Source organism: Lactuca saligna, chromosome 1 (genome assembly GCF_052625555.1).
Source record: "Lactuca saligna cultivar CGN05327 chromosome 1, ASM5262555v1, whole genome shotgun sequence".
Taxonomy (NCBI): domain Eukaryota; kingdom Viridiplantae; phylum Streptophyta; class Magnoliopsida; order Asterales; family Asteraceae; genus Lactuca; species Lactuca saligna.
The window spans coordinates 4,183,914-4,199,908 of NC_136417.1; the positions used below are offsets into that span (position 1 = coordinate 4,183,914).

The 15,995-nt window shown below is 31.3% G+C and overlaps 2 protein-coding genes across 2 annotated transcripts; both read left to right on the forward strand.

Moving 5' to 3' along the window:
• Positions 1 to 5,136: 5,136 nt before the first annotated feature.
• Positions 5,137 to 8,231, forward strand: LOC145032450 (histidine-containing phosphotransfer protein 1-like). Its single transcript, XM_078981296.1, has 7 exons — positions 5,137 to 5,316; positions 6,683 to 6,787; positions 6,956 to 7,086; positions 7,201 to 7,269; positions 7,410 to 7,481; positions 7,760 to 7,832; positions 7,912 to 8,231. The coding sequence occupies exons 2-7, from the start codon at positions 6,725 to 6,727 to the stop codon at positions 7,960 to 7,962; spliced, it is 459 nt and encodes a 152-aa protein (XP_078837422.1). The 5' UTR covers positions 5,137 to 5,316; positions 6,683 to 6,724; the 3' UTR covers positions 7,963 to 8,231.
• Positions 8,232 to 13,307: 5,076 nt separating this feature from the next.
• Positions 13,308 to 15,718, forward strand: LOC145032531 (membrane-anchored ubiquitin-fold protein 3-like). The gene is made up of 3 exons (XM_078981405.1): positions 13,308 to 14,255; positions 15,047 to 15,217; positions 15,438 to 15,718. The coding sequence occupies exons 1-3, from the start codon at positions 14,126 to 14,128 to the stop codon at positions 15,491 to 15,493; spliced, it is 357 nt and encodes a 118-aa protein (XP_078837531.1). The 5' UTR covers positions 13,308 to 14,125; the 3' UTR covers positions 15,494 to 15,718.
• The last annotated feature ends 277 nt before the right edge of the window (positions 15,719 to 15,995 follow it).

The window sequence follows — 15,995 nt, forward strand, 5'->3', positions numbered from 1 at the left end:
CAAGGTATTTAGGGTTGCATGTACACTTAGGAGTGTTAGAATGCTCAAAACCCAACATAGCATCCAATACCACTTGTTCATCCAATCTACTCACTATAGGTGAGTTCATACCCCTTAATCAACTTTTTAAATGATTTTAAATGCTTTTATTGGGGGGATACAATTTGAAAGATTATAGTTATTATATCAATCGTATGTGATTAATAACTATCAAACAAATGGATTTACTATGCTTTTAACTGTTTTATCAATCAAACTACTTCAAACTGTTTATCAAACTCTTCTACATGTTAAACTCTTTATCAAACTAACTTTTATATGTTAAAACTTTTCTTTTACAACTTTCAAACTTATATATTGTCACAACCACGTCTATTACATATATAGTTATATAAGTAAGGATTGAAGGACTTAGGACTGATAACTCACTTTATTTCATGTTCCTTGTTTGGTTGTGGACTTAGATACCCTGTTGTTTGTCCGAGTGTCGTTGGATCCTTAGTTATATATTATGTATATATGTAAAGATACGAAGGCTTTTATCTAGTTCAATACACTCAGTTATACAAATAACTATACTAGTAAACTATAATAGGTATAGATTAGGAAATCATTACTCACTATTTCTAATACAATGAAACATACAAAGAGTCGGTTCATACATGATTCAATACATATTATTGTGAGAAACTATACAAATATACTATGATGAGAAACAGATAGATAATACTATAATGAGAAACAATACATACTATACACTATACAAGAGAACATACTATGCTGAGAAACAAAGAGAACATACTATATACTAGACAGAGAGAACATACATTACACTAGTACATACAACTCATATTCAAGATTACTATAACATAAATGTGAGTCACTACTTCGGGGCATGGAATCACTGATATGGCTCATTTTGTAACCAGAGTCATCTGGAGGGAGAGCGTGAATTCGTGTATAGATCTATACTGGACTGATCGTCCTACACCTTGCTGCTAGCTACAGTGGGACCTGAAGGTCTTCAGGTGATGAATGTCATACCATTTTGATGTCTTCGAGCGTTGTGTTTTACTAGGTCGATCAAGTATGGTTACAATCATATCACATTATACCTTCTTTAATAACCAGTTTAAGGTAGTTAGTACAACAGTAGTCACTATAATACAACACTACACTACTATATTATTTTCCCACTGCATTCACTTTGTGATCTTCTCACATAAACGGTAATGTATAAACTATATTTGGTTAATGATAGTCATATTTGGGAAAATTACACACTTTTACAAGAAATGATCATACAAAATAGTCGGGCCTTGGTAGAAGGCTACTTTTAGTAGAAAATATAGGATTTTATAGGAGATACAAACATTTACAAACATTCACAAACTTTGATTACAAGCATTCACAAACTTTGATTACAAGCATTCACAAACTTTGACTACAAACATTTACAAACTCATACTTCAAACACTATTACAAACATTTTGATACAAACAATGACACTAAAATGCTTATGAACTCACCAACTTTAAAGTTGATAAACTCTTTCAAAATAACTTGTATTCTCAGGTCATCAGTAGACAGGTACCGATGCCAACTTTTGAGAAGATGGAGCACATTCAAGACTCATCTTTTATTTTGATTCATATTTTTGGTGTCTTATAAACTATACATAACACACTTGTATTAAAATACATTATTAATTCAATGGATGATGTTGTTTGCTTGTTTACTGTTATTTTGTGTTGTGATATTGTACATGACATCCTCCGCCCCAGAACGATTTCCGTTGTTCCGGTTTTGGGGTGTGACATAACAGATCTAAACATATTTACAAAATAGTCCCTCAACTATTATAAGTTATACAAAATAACAAAAATATATAAAATAATTCCAATAGCCCCCTCAAGTTGGGAGTTGGGAAACAAAACCCAACTTGCCAAGAGCTTCTGCATGATCTTTCTCTCCCAATGGTTTAGTTAACATGTCTGTTGGTTGTGTTTTAATAGGAATATGAGATAAAGAAATGAGGCCATCAAGAACTTTTTCTCAGACAAAATGACAATTAATGTCAATGTGTTTTGTCCGTTCGTGAAAAACATGATTCGTTGCTATATATATATATATATATATATATATATATATATATATATATATATATATATATATCAGCCAAATTATCACACTTGAGAGGGATAGGTGTGATATATGGGATTTCAAACTCAACAAGCAATCTGTTAAGCCATGTTAATTCAAAACAGATTCGTCGCATTAACTTGTATTCTTCCTCAGCAGATGACAAAGAGATAGTAGATTGCTTCTTTGATTTCCATGAAATAGGAGTTCCTTCCAAGGTAATAGAATCCACTGACAGATTTCCTTGTATTGGGGCAAGCTGCCTAGTCACTATCACAAAAAGCTTCAAGCTTGAAATTATTGGAGTTGTTGAATAGTAAGCATTGTGAAATGGTTCCATGTAGATACTTTAATACATGCATTGCAGCTTCCATGTGAGCTTGTGTAGGTTGACTATTGAAGTGACTCAATAATTGAGTAGTGAAAGCAATATATGGTCTGGTGTGAGCAAGAAAATTTAGTTTGCCTGTATGGAGTAGGATCTTGTAAAAAATCAGATGAAAAATGAAGATCCTTTAGTTTGGTGGGAAAATGTGATTTCACATTGAAAGCTTCTTTAATATCATACTGCTTTAATAATTCCTTGATGGATTTATGCTAATGAATAATCATTCCATCAAGAACTGAATTGAACTCAAGGCCTAAAAAATAATTGATTTGGCCAATATCTTTGATTTGAAATGTTGTGTGAAGGAAATTTTTGAGTTCTGAAATTTCAGATTGATTGTTGCCAATCACCAAAACATCATCAACATAAACAACAACAATAAATCTTCAGATTCTTGATTAGTTAAGAAAAGCTTCTTCTGAATTTGATAGATTAACGCACCATTTTCTTGTTCATAACGGTGGTTGATTTCGTTCCAGATATCACTAGCAGTTTGCAAGAACAAGACACTTTCAACAATGTCCTTTGAGAGAGAATCCATAATCCAATTGATCACTATGGAATTAACTCGATTCCAGGTTTCGAATTGATTTGAATTTTCGGCTGGTTTTCAATAGTTCCATTAACGTAACTGATTTTGTTTTTGGCAGATAACGCGAGTGTCATGGATCTTTTCCACGATGCAAAACCAGTTCCATCAAAGACTCTTGAAACCAAAACAGTGCTTGGATTGTCAGATGAAGCTAAAAAGAGAGGATTAGATGCTTCAATGGTGGTCGAAGAAGATGATTGAGAAATCGTAGAAATTGGATCATTTCCAGACATGATTGAAACAAACGAAAAAGAACGAATCGAAGAAGAATAACGATTCATGAAGAGACTGAATAGAATGTAGAAAAATCAAGATCATGAACTAGTGCTCTGATACAATGTTAAACGAGAGAATTTGGAAAGAGATTTTTGTTTTCATTAATTGATTAAAATGAAATCGTTTACAAGTATATAAACCAAAAATCTAATCAACTTAACTACCAGCAAACAGATCTAAACATATTTACAAAATAGTCCCTCAACCATTATAAGCTATACAAAATAACAAAAATATGTACAATAATTCCAACACACATCACAATGCATTTTGTGCTCTACTTTCATAAGTGGAGACAAAATAAGCGCCTACAAAAAAGCAATTATTGTCAAGTTACTCAACATATTTCCAGTATAGTATTTGAGTAGACATTTATATTTCATGAATAATAACAATATTTTTTTAATCATATGGTTTATTCATTTATTTCCTTGTTTATCTTGCTACCATAATATCCTAATTTTTTAATTCTACACAAACTTTTTTTTTCTTTTATGAGGATCTACATACATCATGTGGCGTATGAGTTGCATCATGTGTGAAAGTTATATCATTTTAGTGAATAACTTGTAATATTGTCTCTTTATGGACATATATATTTAAACATAACTTATCATTGTTGCATACCTTGATATACTACTATACAAATACCATTTTTCGTTAATCAGAGCAACGAATAGTTTGTTGCATATTAATTGTTCATTGGAGTTTGGTGGTGTTATGCTTTTGCAATCCCATTGAGGTCTTCAGCTTGTGTTTCATTTTCTTTGATTATGTTTGATACTATGGTTCGCCAGAGCCTCAGATTTGGACGCTTAACTCTATCCAAGTCGTGGACCGAAGAAATTACAGACACGAAATCAACACATTAAAGCTCATTATTGACTTAGATTTGTCTTTGATATTGTCACTTCTATTTTTTAAAGCTCATTGAAGAACATATTTGAAGATGACGACATGAAATCCCAAAATATGACATTGTTGTCGGGTAGGATAAAAAAGAGTAAATTACACGAATGATTCCTATGGTTTGGAGTAATTTGCACGTTTGATCCCTAACTTATTTTTTAACTCGGAAGGCCTCTATAGTTTTTTTTTTTTTTTTTTTTTTTTTTTTTTTTTTTTTTTGCGCATTTGGTTCATGTATTACCTAAAAAGATTATTTTGTCATTGATTTTTTAATTTATTTAAATAAGACGAGACATGTAATATATGGTAAAGTGAGGTGGAAGTGTTGTTAGAGATGTATTTATTCAAATAAATTGCAAAATAATCATTTTTAGGTAAGACAGAGATCAACCGCGCATCACAAACAAACAGTAAGGATCTTCCAAGTTAAAAAAAAATAAGTTAATAACCAAACGAATAAATTACCCCAAACCATAGAACCATTCGTATAATTTACTCCATAATCGAAAAAGTAAAAACATGATAAGATATACACAAAAGATAAAATTTAATGACTATTAAGTAAACAAAGCTATTCAATATTCAAACAGGTGATACATTAATGGAAAAACATTTAAAGTTTGTTAGTTTGTTCACATGTTCACTTCCTCTTTGATTTAACCTTTTGCAAGATGTAAATTTTTTTTTTTTTTTTTTTTTTAAATTGAACTTAAAATAATATTTTATCATGAATTGATTTGTTTTTGGATGAATGATGGGGTCACCAACCTGCCAAATTCAATGAATCCCCACCGTACAAGATCCAGTTTGTCTCAGAACGTGCGATAATCTAATCGAATATCTTGGGTGAAGCAAAATAAAATCATATGCTCTCTTTTGTCTTCTCTTTTGTTTCCGATCTTCCCCTTGCTTAACTGTATTGTTTGTAGTTGGTACTACACCAAGTTGACGACTCTCTCTCCGCCGATCTCCACAGCAGATTCGCCGGAGCAAACCAGTATCACAGCCGGTAACTATTTCCACCCCTTTATTCTATCCGGGTGTTTGCTGTAATCTGTCATTTTAACCCAACTTCATAAAAAAGTAGAGATTTTTCCTACTGGGTTACATGGATTCCAGTGATTAACTTCTGGGTTTACCCACTCAACGTGAAATTTAGGGTTTTTTATTGCGAACTTTTAGATCGATTAGGTTAAGCTTGGAAGTATGCTGTAGGGTACAATAATTTTATATTATCAGCTGAAGAATCGTCTTCGATCCACTTTTCTAGATTGTAATATGTTTTTGTTTTTATTTTTCATCTTCATGTGTACATGTTTCTCTTTTGGTGATATCATATTACTTCAGTCTTTCAGTAACCTCTAAATCCAGATTTAAGTCTTGTTCGAGTGGAGTGTCTAATGCCAGGAAGGGGTTGCAGTTGCTATCATCCCTCTTAGTTAATAAAGGCGCTTTAAATTTTAGTACAAAATCATAAATGAAGCAGTTTTCCATATTTACTGTTTTCTGGGGTCTTCAAATGTGATATAAGTTCTTGAAATTTGTCAAAGTGTTCATAATTCGATTCCAACTTTAGAAATCTTGGTGTTAGATTTGTAATCAAGTCCTTAATATTTTACTTTTTTGGAGAATACTTGTGTGTTTAATCTCAAAACCGAAACCATAAATTTTTATTTTTCTAAAATTAAGTTTGATCGAGGAAATTTTCCTGTGAAAATTGTAAGTGGAAACCGAAAGGGGAAAAACGTGTAATGTTGATTATTTTCTTTATTGTTATCTTGATATGTGTGGGACCCAAAAATATCTTGACTTTTATCTAATAATTTTTAATGTTGATTCTTCGTAGGTGGAAAGTACAAGATTTTGATTTTTCTTCTAAATATAGGATCAAAAAAAATATATTTACAACAATCTAAACGAATCCCATGAGTTCTAGTAGCTTTTAAGAAATATTTTTGGCGTCGATTATCACAGATCAGATTCAACTAATGGCATCACTAAGATAATCTAAAGAAAAAATTGAAAATGATGAAACCCATTAAATGTGGTTTTTGTGTCCCACCATAAAATCAAAGGTGAAATTAACTATGTAAGGAAATTGGAGAATGTGATCCTGTCGAAAAGATAGGTTCTCACGTCACTTTTGGCAACAAAACAGAATCTTATTTGGGGAATTGTACTAAAAGAAACCAAATAAATGAGTTGTCATTTTCTTCTCTCATTTTGATAAATCAATACTATATTTCCCCCAACCATTAAGTTTGCACCTTCTTGCCTTGTATATACATATATATAATTGTATGTATGTATGTACGTCTACTCATTTTGAAGGAACCCAATAAATGAATTGTTTTTTTTGTTCTCTCATTTGGAAGGAAAAAGTAGTGTGAAAGGTCTTCTTCAAAAAGCAAGAAACCATGGCTTCCGTCACTCAATTGCAAAGACAATTTATCGAGTACACAACGTCTCTGTATAATGAGGTTTGTAATTTCTTTTATCTCAGGGTTTAAATACAAGAAATAGCAATGTACTTCCATTGATTCAACTTTCATTTTCTTGTATTAGAGCATTGTACTTTTTAAGCAATTTCATCCAAATGCAAAGCATAATTGGATGGATTTTTCAATTTATTTTTGGGTGTTTGATAGGGATATCTTGATGATCAATTCACACAACTTCAGAAGCTGCAAGATGAGAGCAACCCTGACTTTGTGGTTGAAGTGGTGTCCCTTTTCTTTGAAGATTCTGAGAAGCTTCTTAACAATTTGGCAACTGCTCTGTAAGCTTCTTTTTCCCTGATCAAGATTCTTATTTCTTTACGTATTTTAGATGATATCATGATAGTGATCTGTTCCTTGTCTTAATGTCTTTTTTTTTTTTTTGACAAAAAAAGTCAACAGAAAGTTGTGGATTATAAGCAGGTTGATTCTCATGTCCACCAGTTCAAGGGTAGTAGTTCCAGGTCAGTTTTCGCGTATCTTTGATAAAAAGTTACAGTTTTTACTTTTTTATATAATTTATAGTTTTATACACCAATTTTTGTTACAATGTTTACAAGATTGAAAAGAATATTAAATTGTTTTTTGGAATATGTTGTAACAGCATAGGGGCACAACGAGTCACAAACATGTGTGTTCACTTCAGGAACTTCTGTGAGGAGAAAAACCTTGAGGGGTCAGTAACACCCTGTGCTTCTTTAATCTTTATATATTTGGGAAATTTTGGGGAAACACAAGGAAAAAATGAACAAGGGCAGATTTGTAAAAAAAATTACAGGACTTAAATGGAGAAAACGTCTTCGGTATTGCAAAATTTTAACATCGATTCTTGTCCTATTTACATACTGGATTTCTCTTAAAAGTTGGAACATATTCATAAATTGGAAGTTGTGCGTTTGACTTTCAAGGTCAAAAGTACAGAAATACCCCTATTCTGATGGCTTGTGGTTACAGGTGTCTGCAGTGTCTGCAGCAAGCAAAACATGAATACATTCTGGTTAGGAACAAACTGGAAGCCTTGTTCAGGGTATGTCTGCTACCAAAAGATAGTTATTTTTTTTACGTTTTTACCCTTGTTCCATATATTTATTTATTCTGAACTGCAGTTGGAGCAACAAATCTTGCAAGCAGGGGGGTCGATCCCTATGATGGAATGAATAGGTTTGTATGTTTGGTGGTTTTCATATGGAAAGCGGAAGCTAGTGAGTAGAGATTATGTGAATACCTTCTTTACTATTTACTATTTATTGTTTTTCATCATCATCATCGTCATATGCTTATCAACTTTGTATGTTATGTTATGTTTCATGTTTGATTATTAGAATGATGTGTACCTTGCTTCTTGTTGTAACCTACCTTGTCTACTTTCTTGTGTGAATACCGCTTTTTATGGTATGTTTATCGACTTCATTTTTGTGTTTTATAATCGTTTTTGACAAATTTGATTGGTTAACATGTGGTTTGATGTAACATGAATATTTGTAGTTATCTATTTGGTTATTGTTTATGATTATAGATTTATTTTTATGTGTAAATAAACGAAAGTATTTTCACTAATTTGAGTTCTTGATATTTTTATCTTTACATATACAAAGGGAAGGTTACTATAATAAATAAATACACGGCTCTATGTCATTCTTGAAATCACTTGATTAGCATGTTACGTTAATTGCGTTTTTCATATTTTAGTGAAATACTCATAAGGATATTTGATTTGTATAATTTCTTCTGAAGAAATAAAATTTGTCAATGAATTTGGGTTACTCAAGTCATTTATCGATGTAATTATATGTATTATTAATATGCACAAGATTGCGGGGTGTACAAATGGATCGATATCTTCTACATATTGAGTTATGCACCAATGTCTAGTGATAGTGACTAATTTGTGTGGTTTCTTTGGGCTATGGTTCTGATTTTTTTTTTTTTTTTGGTTCTTAACAAGGTATATGGTTTTATGGTTTTATTAAGGTTATAAAAATCGTTAGCGGTGGTCGGACGGTTAATTGAGGTTAAGAGACTAATCGGTCTAGGTAAGAATTAATTGACATCTAGGCGGAAACTTTTAATTATAACACAATTTAAAAGAAAAAAAAAATATTACCTATAACCTAATAAAATAAATAAAAAACTATAAATTTTGGCATATTCTATCGGTTAAATATTTAAATCATTGTATATAATAATTTTTAACAGTTTTAATCATCAATCTATCATAATTTAGTTAGCCAATATCATAAATTTGACTAATCGGAGTTCTTTTTTTTTGAAAATTTTGATTGGCTTTTTTACTGGCTTAGACCATCTAGGACAGCTGTAGAGGACCGCCTATAGCTGCTTATGACCGACTTCGCTTAACTCAACCAATTAACATTAATTGTAGATAGTAAGAGACTCCTTAGCGCCCCTGCCAATTTTTACAACTCTGTATAGATGAAATGTCTTTTTAACATCTTATTTTTCCATGGGAAAAAACATTTTAAGAAAAAAACTGTTTTTTATAAGAAAAAAGACAAAAAAATAACGTATAAATTTGGAACGTTATTTAAGGTGCTGTTTGTTTTTTAGAAAAAACCTCTTCAGGCCTTTTATTGTTGCACGACGCGGCACACATGCAACACTTTTAATCTCGCAGCTATTTGTTTTTCAGAAGTTTTCGGATTAAAAAACCTTTGCACGTGTTTTTCTTGGCGCAACACTTTTTTGGTCTTTCTTACCTCTTCTTCTTCTTCTTTTTCTAAAATATTGATTATATATTTATAAAATCTTATTTCACATTTTTTTGTTTTTTTTTCTTGTTGAATTTTTTTATATTGAATAATAACAATTTGTTGATTAATATCATTATTTTATGCTAAAATATCTTTATTTTTTATTAAAATATCATTATTTTTGCTTAAACGGATTATACATTATTTAATTTTCGGTATTAAAAAACTATTTTCGGATTATAAAATTAGTTTATTTTAATTTTTTAATATCTGCAGCAGCATGCAGATGTTAAAAAAACAAACACGCTTCTTATTACAGTCTGCAGCCGTTTGGTTCACCTCTTCTACTGCAGATGGTTGTAGAGGTGGTCCGCAAACTTTATGAATTTTTACTTAAAAAAACAAACAGCATCTAAGATATTTCTTTTACCACCGCATAGTCATTGATCAAAGATTACTATCATGCGACAAAGATTACTTAGATCATGTGAGATACGTGGGCCTCTTGTTTTTAACAAGAGTGGTTACTCAATGCCAAATAGATATTTTTGTGTTATGGTAACTTGGTAAGTTGGGCTTAATGATTAATACCTTACAACTGCTAATTAGGGACGACAATTTTCGATCAAATTTGTAACCCGATACTGATCCAACCCGAAAATAGTCAGGTTTGGGTTGATATTATTGACTCGCCAACTCATCAACCCGCCAACCCACCAACCCATATTTGTATTCGTAATATTTCGTATCATTGTATTTCTTCCGTATCCTTATGTGACTAGTTTGTTTTTGTAGTGCCCTAATAGAAAAATGTTGTCATTTTTAGATACTTACGAGTCACGAACGAAGAATACATCCACTTTGTATGAATATTTTTATTTTTATTTTTATTTGGATGTTAATGGCTTTATGAATTTATGTTGAAACCTCTATTTTTTATGTTAATTAATTTAATCACTTTATGATTTTATGTTGACAAAATCTCTTTTTTTTTTTTTTTTTTTTTAATATTTTGCTTATTTATTAAACGGATTATATGGGATGCGTTCGGCCCACTAACTTGTGAACCCGTGAACCCATATACTTAAACAGGTTATATGGGTTGGGTTGAGCTGAGGTTTCCAATCTCCTTTGGATTCAACGAACTTAGAGTTCGTCGTGGGTATATGGCACCTTTTATCATTGAGATTGCATTTTTATCAATGAATTGTTTACTTTATGTTTTCATTATTTATTAATGTTTCTAGACAGTCTAATGTGAACAATCTTATTGATTGAACGTGCCACAAACAATAGCAAGATAGATAATATGGGTGAAGTCAAAAAACATGTGATCTTATGTTTTGTTCATAGAAAGATATGTGAAGTCAAAAAACATGTGATCTTATGTTTTGTTTATAGAAAGATATGTGATATCCTTCAAAATTTGATTTCTAACAACTTTCACACACCACTTTAAGTCCTAACCCAAGGAGTATCATATGAAAAATATATCATGTACTCAATGACTGATTAGGCTTGTACTTGATGTCACATCTTAAAAAAAACATCGTCTTAAGTCATATATGTGTATAAAAATTTATAATAGTAGAAAATATACATATAATTATTAATCATATGCAAAATTGACGCACTTAGTCATGCTTGAAATGCTACGGTTCATAAAAGCTTGATGTTTGACATTAATTTCACATCAAACTCTATATTATTTAGAACTTTGGTGAGTTATTGGTAAAATACCTCAACTAGTTGAGGGTTTAGATCCCACTTGGGTCAGGGTGATATAGATTAGGGGTAGGGATGGCAAAAAAGCCCGAACCCGACATGGAAACTCGAAACCCGATCATTTCGGGTCGGGTAACGATTATTATCGGATTTTTTATCTGGTTCGGGGCAGGGAGTGAGTTATCATCGCCCCGACCCGATTATATATATATATATATATATATATATATATATATATATATATATATATATAATGTTTAAATCATTTCGATGTTAATTGCACACATTCAAAGATAAAATACTTACTTTAAACCATCTTTTTAGTGATAACAATTTGGTGTGAATGATCATTTTTTTTTTTTTTTTTTTATGTTTTGACGTATTACACTAAACTTAAATAAAATAGTTTTTAATATAAGGTCCAGTTTATTTTATTTAAGTAATTCATCATATTTTTAATTTAAAAGGGATGCTAAAACATGTATTTTTTTTATAATACAATAGGATACCCTAAAGCGGAATAAAGATTTCGTTATCAGTTGTTGTAAACCCGATAAGATACTCGAAACTCGACGGGAAAACCCGAAACTCAATGGGGCGTCCCGATAAGATACCCTAAAGTTATCGTGTCAGGTTTGGAAAACCATGGTCCGCCCGAACCCGCACCATTGCCATTCGTAATTAGGGGTATGGATTGTCTTAGTCAAATCCATTATATGAATATGTCACCTCTAAACGAAATGTTTTCAACCTTCACCACTCATTAACCATTAAACCCGTCGATATTTGTCATTTTATCAGGCTTCGGGGTCAAATTAGTGTTATATAAATATTCACTTTGTACAACTTGAATTCTTATTGTGAATTGCATGATGAGATTTCAATTATTTGACTGTAGGGAGATTCTCTAGAAACATGATGTCGTGATACTAACACAGTGAAATGTCAATAGGCTCTTTTTCCATCGTAACATCGTTTTCAAGATTGTTGATTCAAATCAAAGAACATTAAGAAAATAAAGCATCATCCTTAATGTCCAATTCCTAGAATGAATTTATACGTTGGGGACGGGGAGTATGTCAAAACCCTAGCGACGTCGATTATCTAACCTCCGAGGAACCCAGAGCTTCTACTCCAAGCTAACGCATGGCGGATCCTTTTCTTCTCATCTACTGCTTCAAGCTATCTGATGCCCTCAATAATAATATTCAAACCCTAACCATTCATCTTGATGTCACTCGGCGAGACGACCTGTTCTTCACCAATCACTTTGATCACTTGATGTCTCTCTGGTGGTGGTTCTTCCGACAAAGAATAATTACCTTTGCCGTAGAGTTTTAACGCTTCCAAATCGTACGACGACCAATTTGTCAGCATTCTTAGAATTCATGGTTGTTTGAGATCTTTCCACAAATCAGTTCACTCCGTAACTTCGAGGGGAATTGAATCCTATGCCCATAACAGGTACAATTCGTGATGCAGTTTTTAAACGATAGATTACAGTCTGTGACCACTAAGCTAACTCATAGTTCAGCTCTCCTACAGAAACTAGCACATGGTCTCCACAGAAGGGCCAAATTCCAACTCATTTATTAGAAAATTTGTCGATTTTAGGGTTGGATTCTATTGTGTGAAATTGGTACGCTTTAAATATTGCCCAAAAGGACACAATTTTAAATTTATGCAGACTTGAGTCTTGAAAAAGAAATTAAATCTTGAAAAAAAATTAAATCATTAGTTTATGTAATAGCTTTGATAATCATCATATTGATTATACATGTTGGATATGAAATTGAAACTATAACTTAGCATGCTTATGTTGATTTTTCATATTTTCTGATCATTTTATCTTATTCCATTTTGTCTTATAGTAAGTCTTTGACTACACAATGATCATAATAATGGCCATCAGTAAACATACAAAACACTAATTGCACCAATTTTGTTTTTACAAGATTCTTCTATTTGTTTATATCCAAAGAATAATATAAATATTTAAGTTGTAGTAAAGTTTGTTATTAAATTTTGTGTTTAGTCAAATGTTGCCTTTATATTAATTATACTAGTATGAAAGTAGTATTCTTTTTGTAAATAACAATAATTGGTATATTGATGTATAAATGAGTACACAATTATTATTATTTGGACAATAGTACTTGTTTGGAAATTAGTACTCAATTAATATCTTAGTTGGATCCTGCTGTTACAGGTCTCGAGTGAGAAACAGACAAGTGTTATAATTAATCTTACCATCGACCAAATTAGTTTTTTGTAATTTTACTTGACATTTTGCATCTTGACAATATCGTACTCTGAAAAGTCACAAGAAGACCCTATACTTGGGAAGGATGAACATTTCTAACCCTGTTACTTGATTTTATGTTACAACTCATCATTAATCATTATATTCATTCATTATATATATTAATCATCATTTATGCTCAATGTTGGTTCATTCATTTATACACTACTATTAATCTATTATAGTACACACTAAAATATAGAATCTTTTTTATTAAATTATTTATAAAAAAAAAGAATTGTAAATATGTTAAAATATTCATGGAAAAAGAACAAAGGTTCCCTTGTCATAAGAGTTGTTTTTGTTTTATTTGTTCGTTCCCTTTCTTTCTATGTCAAGAAACCTTCTTATTCTCTCAGCCTCACCCCTTTATATTCATCCATCTATCAGATCTCTATTTTGTCAAATTTGAACTCATTTCATCACTTGTTCTCTCTGATCAAAACCCAACAAAAAGCTTTGTTTTTCATTGGATTTTGTTATATCTCATCTGGGTTTTCACTTAATCCATAAAAAATTGATTTTTTTTTGGAATAATTCAAGTGGGTTATATGAGAATTTGAAGTGGGTTGTTGAGATCATATGGGTTCTCAAGAAGTGGTTGAGGTGAAATTCAGGTTAGCTGATGGCAGTGATATTGGCCCAAGCAAATACAGTCCTAGCACCACTGTGGGATCTTTGAAAGAAATGATACTTTCACAATTGCCCCAAGGTTAATTCAATATCCAAACTTTCTTTATTTTTGTTCATTTTCTGCCTCCAAGACTGATTTTAATTTAAATGTTACTGTTGTTGAGGTGTTTGTATAGCTATATGTTCTTTAAACTGAAATTCGATGATTTCTGGCAACTTGTGTTAAATTTTGTGCTTCAAGTTTCGTTTTTGTAGTGTAAATATGTGTTTCTTGAGTCTTTGTTTTTATGAATTGGAGATTTGGTTCTTGAAGTTTAATTATCTTGAAGAAGGAAAAATATTAAGAAGTTGTGATCATCATATTGTCATCTTATCGGTGAGTTGATGAGCACCACCTACACCATTGTCGTTTTTTCATCAATATTCAATACAACAGATTACCCTTTTTAGAATTCATCACCTAATACACAAAATACGGGTAACACTTCCCTAAATTTCATTTGTTACACATCAAAAGTACATTAAGTCTTTTTTTTTTTTTTTTTTTTTTTTTTTTCTAGAGTGAACAATGTATGGATAAGGTGTTTCTTTTCTAGACTGAACACCAATCCATCTGAATGACACTAAATAATCAATTTTACCATTGCATTCCAACAAATTTCACAATATTCATTAGTTTTAACAATATTGATCAGTTTTAAGGTGAGAGGAATAAATAAGAAGGGCTAATAACTCTTGCTAGATATTTGTTGAACTTTTTTGTTTGGATTTTGATAAGTTTCTATTTTCAGGTATGTTATTATTAGACAGTATTTAATGTGTTATGTCATACTAGTATTTAATGGTGAAATAATTTGTTAACAATAACAGATGAAGTAAATGGGCCGAAGACAATAAATGATGTGAAGCTGATTAATGCGGGAAAAATACTGGAAAATGATAAAACACTTGCAGAGTCCCGATCTCCTGTAAGTGAAGTTCCAGGAGGAATCATCACCATGCTTGTTGTTGTGCGCCCTCACATCCCACACAAAAACAATGGTAACCTATTATCATTTCGTACACTCCATATCTATTTATATATATCATGTATGTGTTTTGTTTTGTTGAAAAATTGGATTGATAATTATATCACAGATTTTGAATATCTAAAGTGTCGGTATGAAATTTGAAGGTCAAAAGTAGTATTTTTTTTTTTTTTTTGATGTTGAAAGTGAAAGACTTGACATGTTTGGACTTTTTTGTGTGTGACAATTGACAGATAAGTTGCAAGATGGCTTTCCGAAACAGGGCAGCTGCCCGTGTGCAATTCTTTGACCAGGAGACTGCCCGAGCTTTCAATGGTTAAAACTTAAAAGAAAGCTTCAAGGGTATGTGATTTGATGAGTTGACTTTTGGATATATATATGTTTGGAACTTTGACTTGGGATCTGTAAGGGGTGAAGAGAGAGTAACTCTGGATGTATGTTTGAATGAATGTGTATATAGGAAAACTTTGTAAGACCAAAATGACTTGATTGTCTTGAGTTTAAGTTTCATCTACTTACGCTCCATTAAACAAAATTATATTTATTATTTAGGTAAAAAAGTAAAAGAAAAAGGGTTTCCCATAAATAATAATGTACTTGCCTTTCGTTACCAATAGGGACACCGTATATTATTTGCTATAATATGGTTATTATTGAAAAAGAGAGATTACATTTGCTAGTATGAGTAATATTATAAGTATTTGCTGTTATATGTAAATGATATGTAAGCACATTACTAGTACTAGTAAAAACAAATTATATTTTATAATTTCAAGTTATAATTTGCTATT

Coding starts and splice junctions, on each gene's coding strand:
- LOC145032531 (XM_078981405.1), top strand. CDS start 14,126: ATGGGTTCTCAAGAAGTGGTTGAGGTGAAATTCAGGTTAGCTGATGGC. Junction 14,256..15,046: donor ACTTTCACAATTGCCCCAAG/GTTAATTCAATA, acceptor TAACAATAACAG/ATGAAGTAAATGGGCCGAAG. Junction 15,218..15,437: donor CATCCCACACAAAAACAATG/GTAACCTATTAT, acceptor GACAATTGACAG/ATAAGTTGCAAGATGGCTTT.
- LOC145032450 (XM_078981296.1), top strand. CDS start 6,725: ATGGCTTCCGTCACTCAATTGCAAAGACAATTTATCGAGTACACAACG. Junction 7,087..7,200: donor AACAATTTGGCAACTGCTCT/GTAAGCTTCTTT, acceptor TGACAAAAAAAG/TCAACAGAAAGTTGTGGATT. Junction 7,270..7,409: donor TTCAAGGGTAGTAGTTCCAG/GTCAGTTTTCGC, acceptor ATGTTGTAACAG/CATAGGGGCACAACGAGTCA.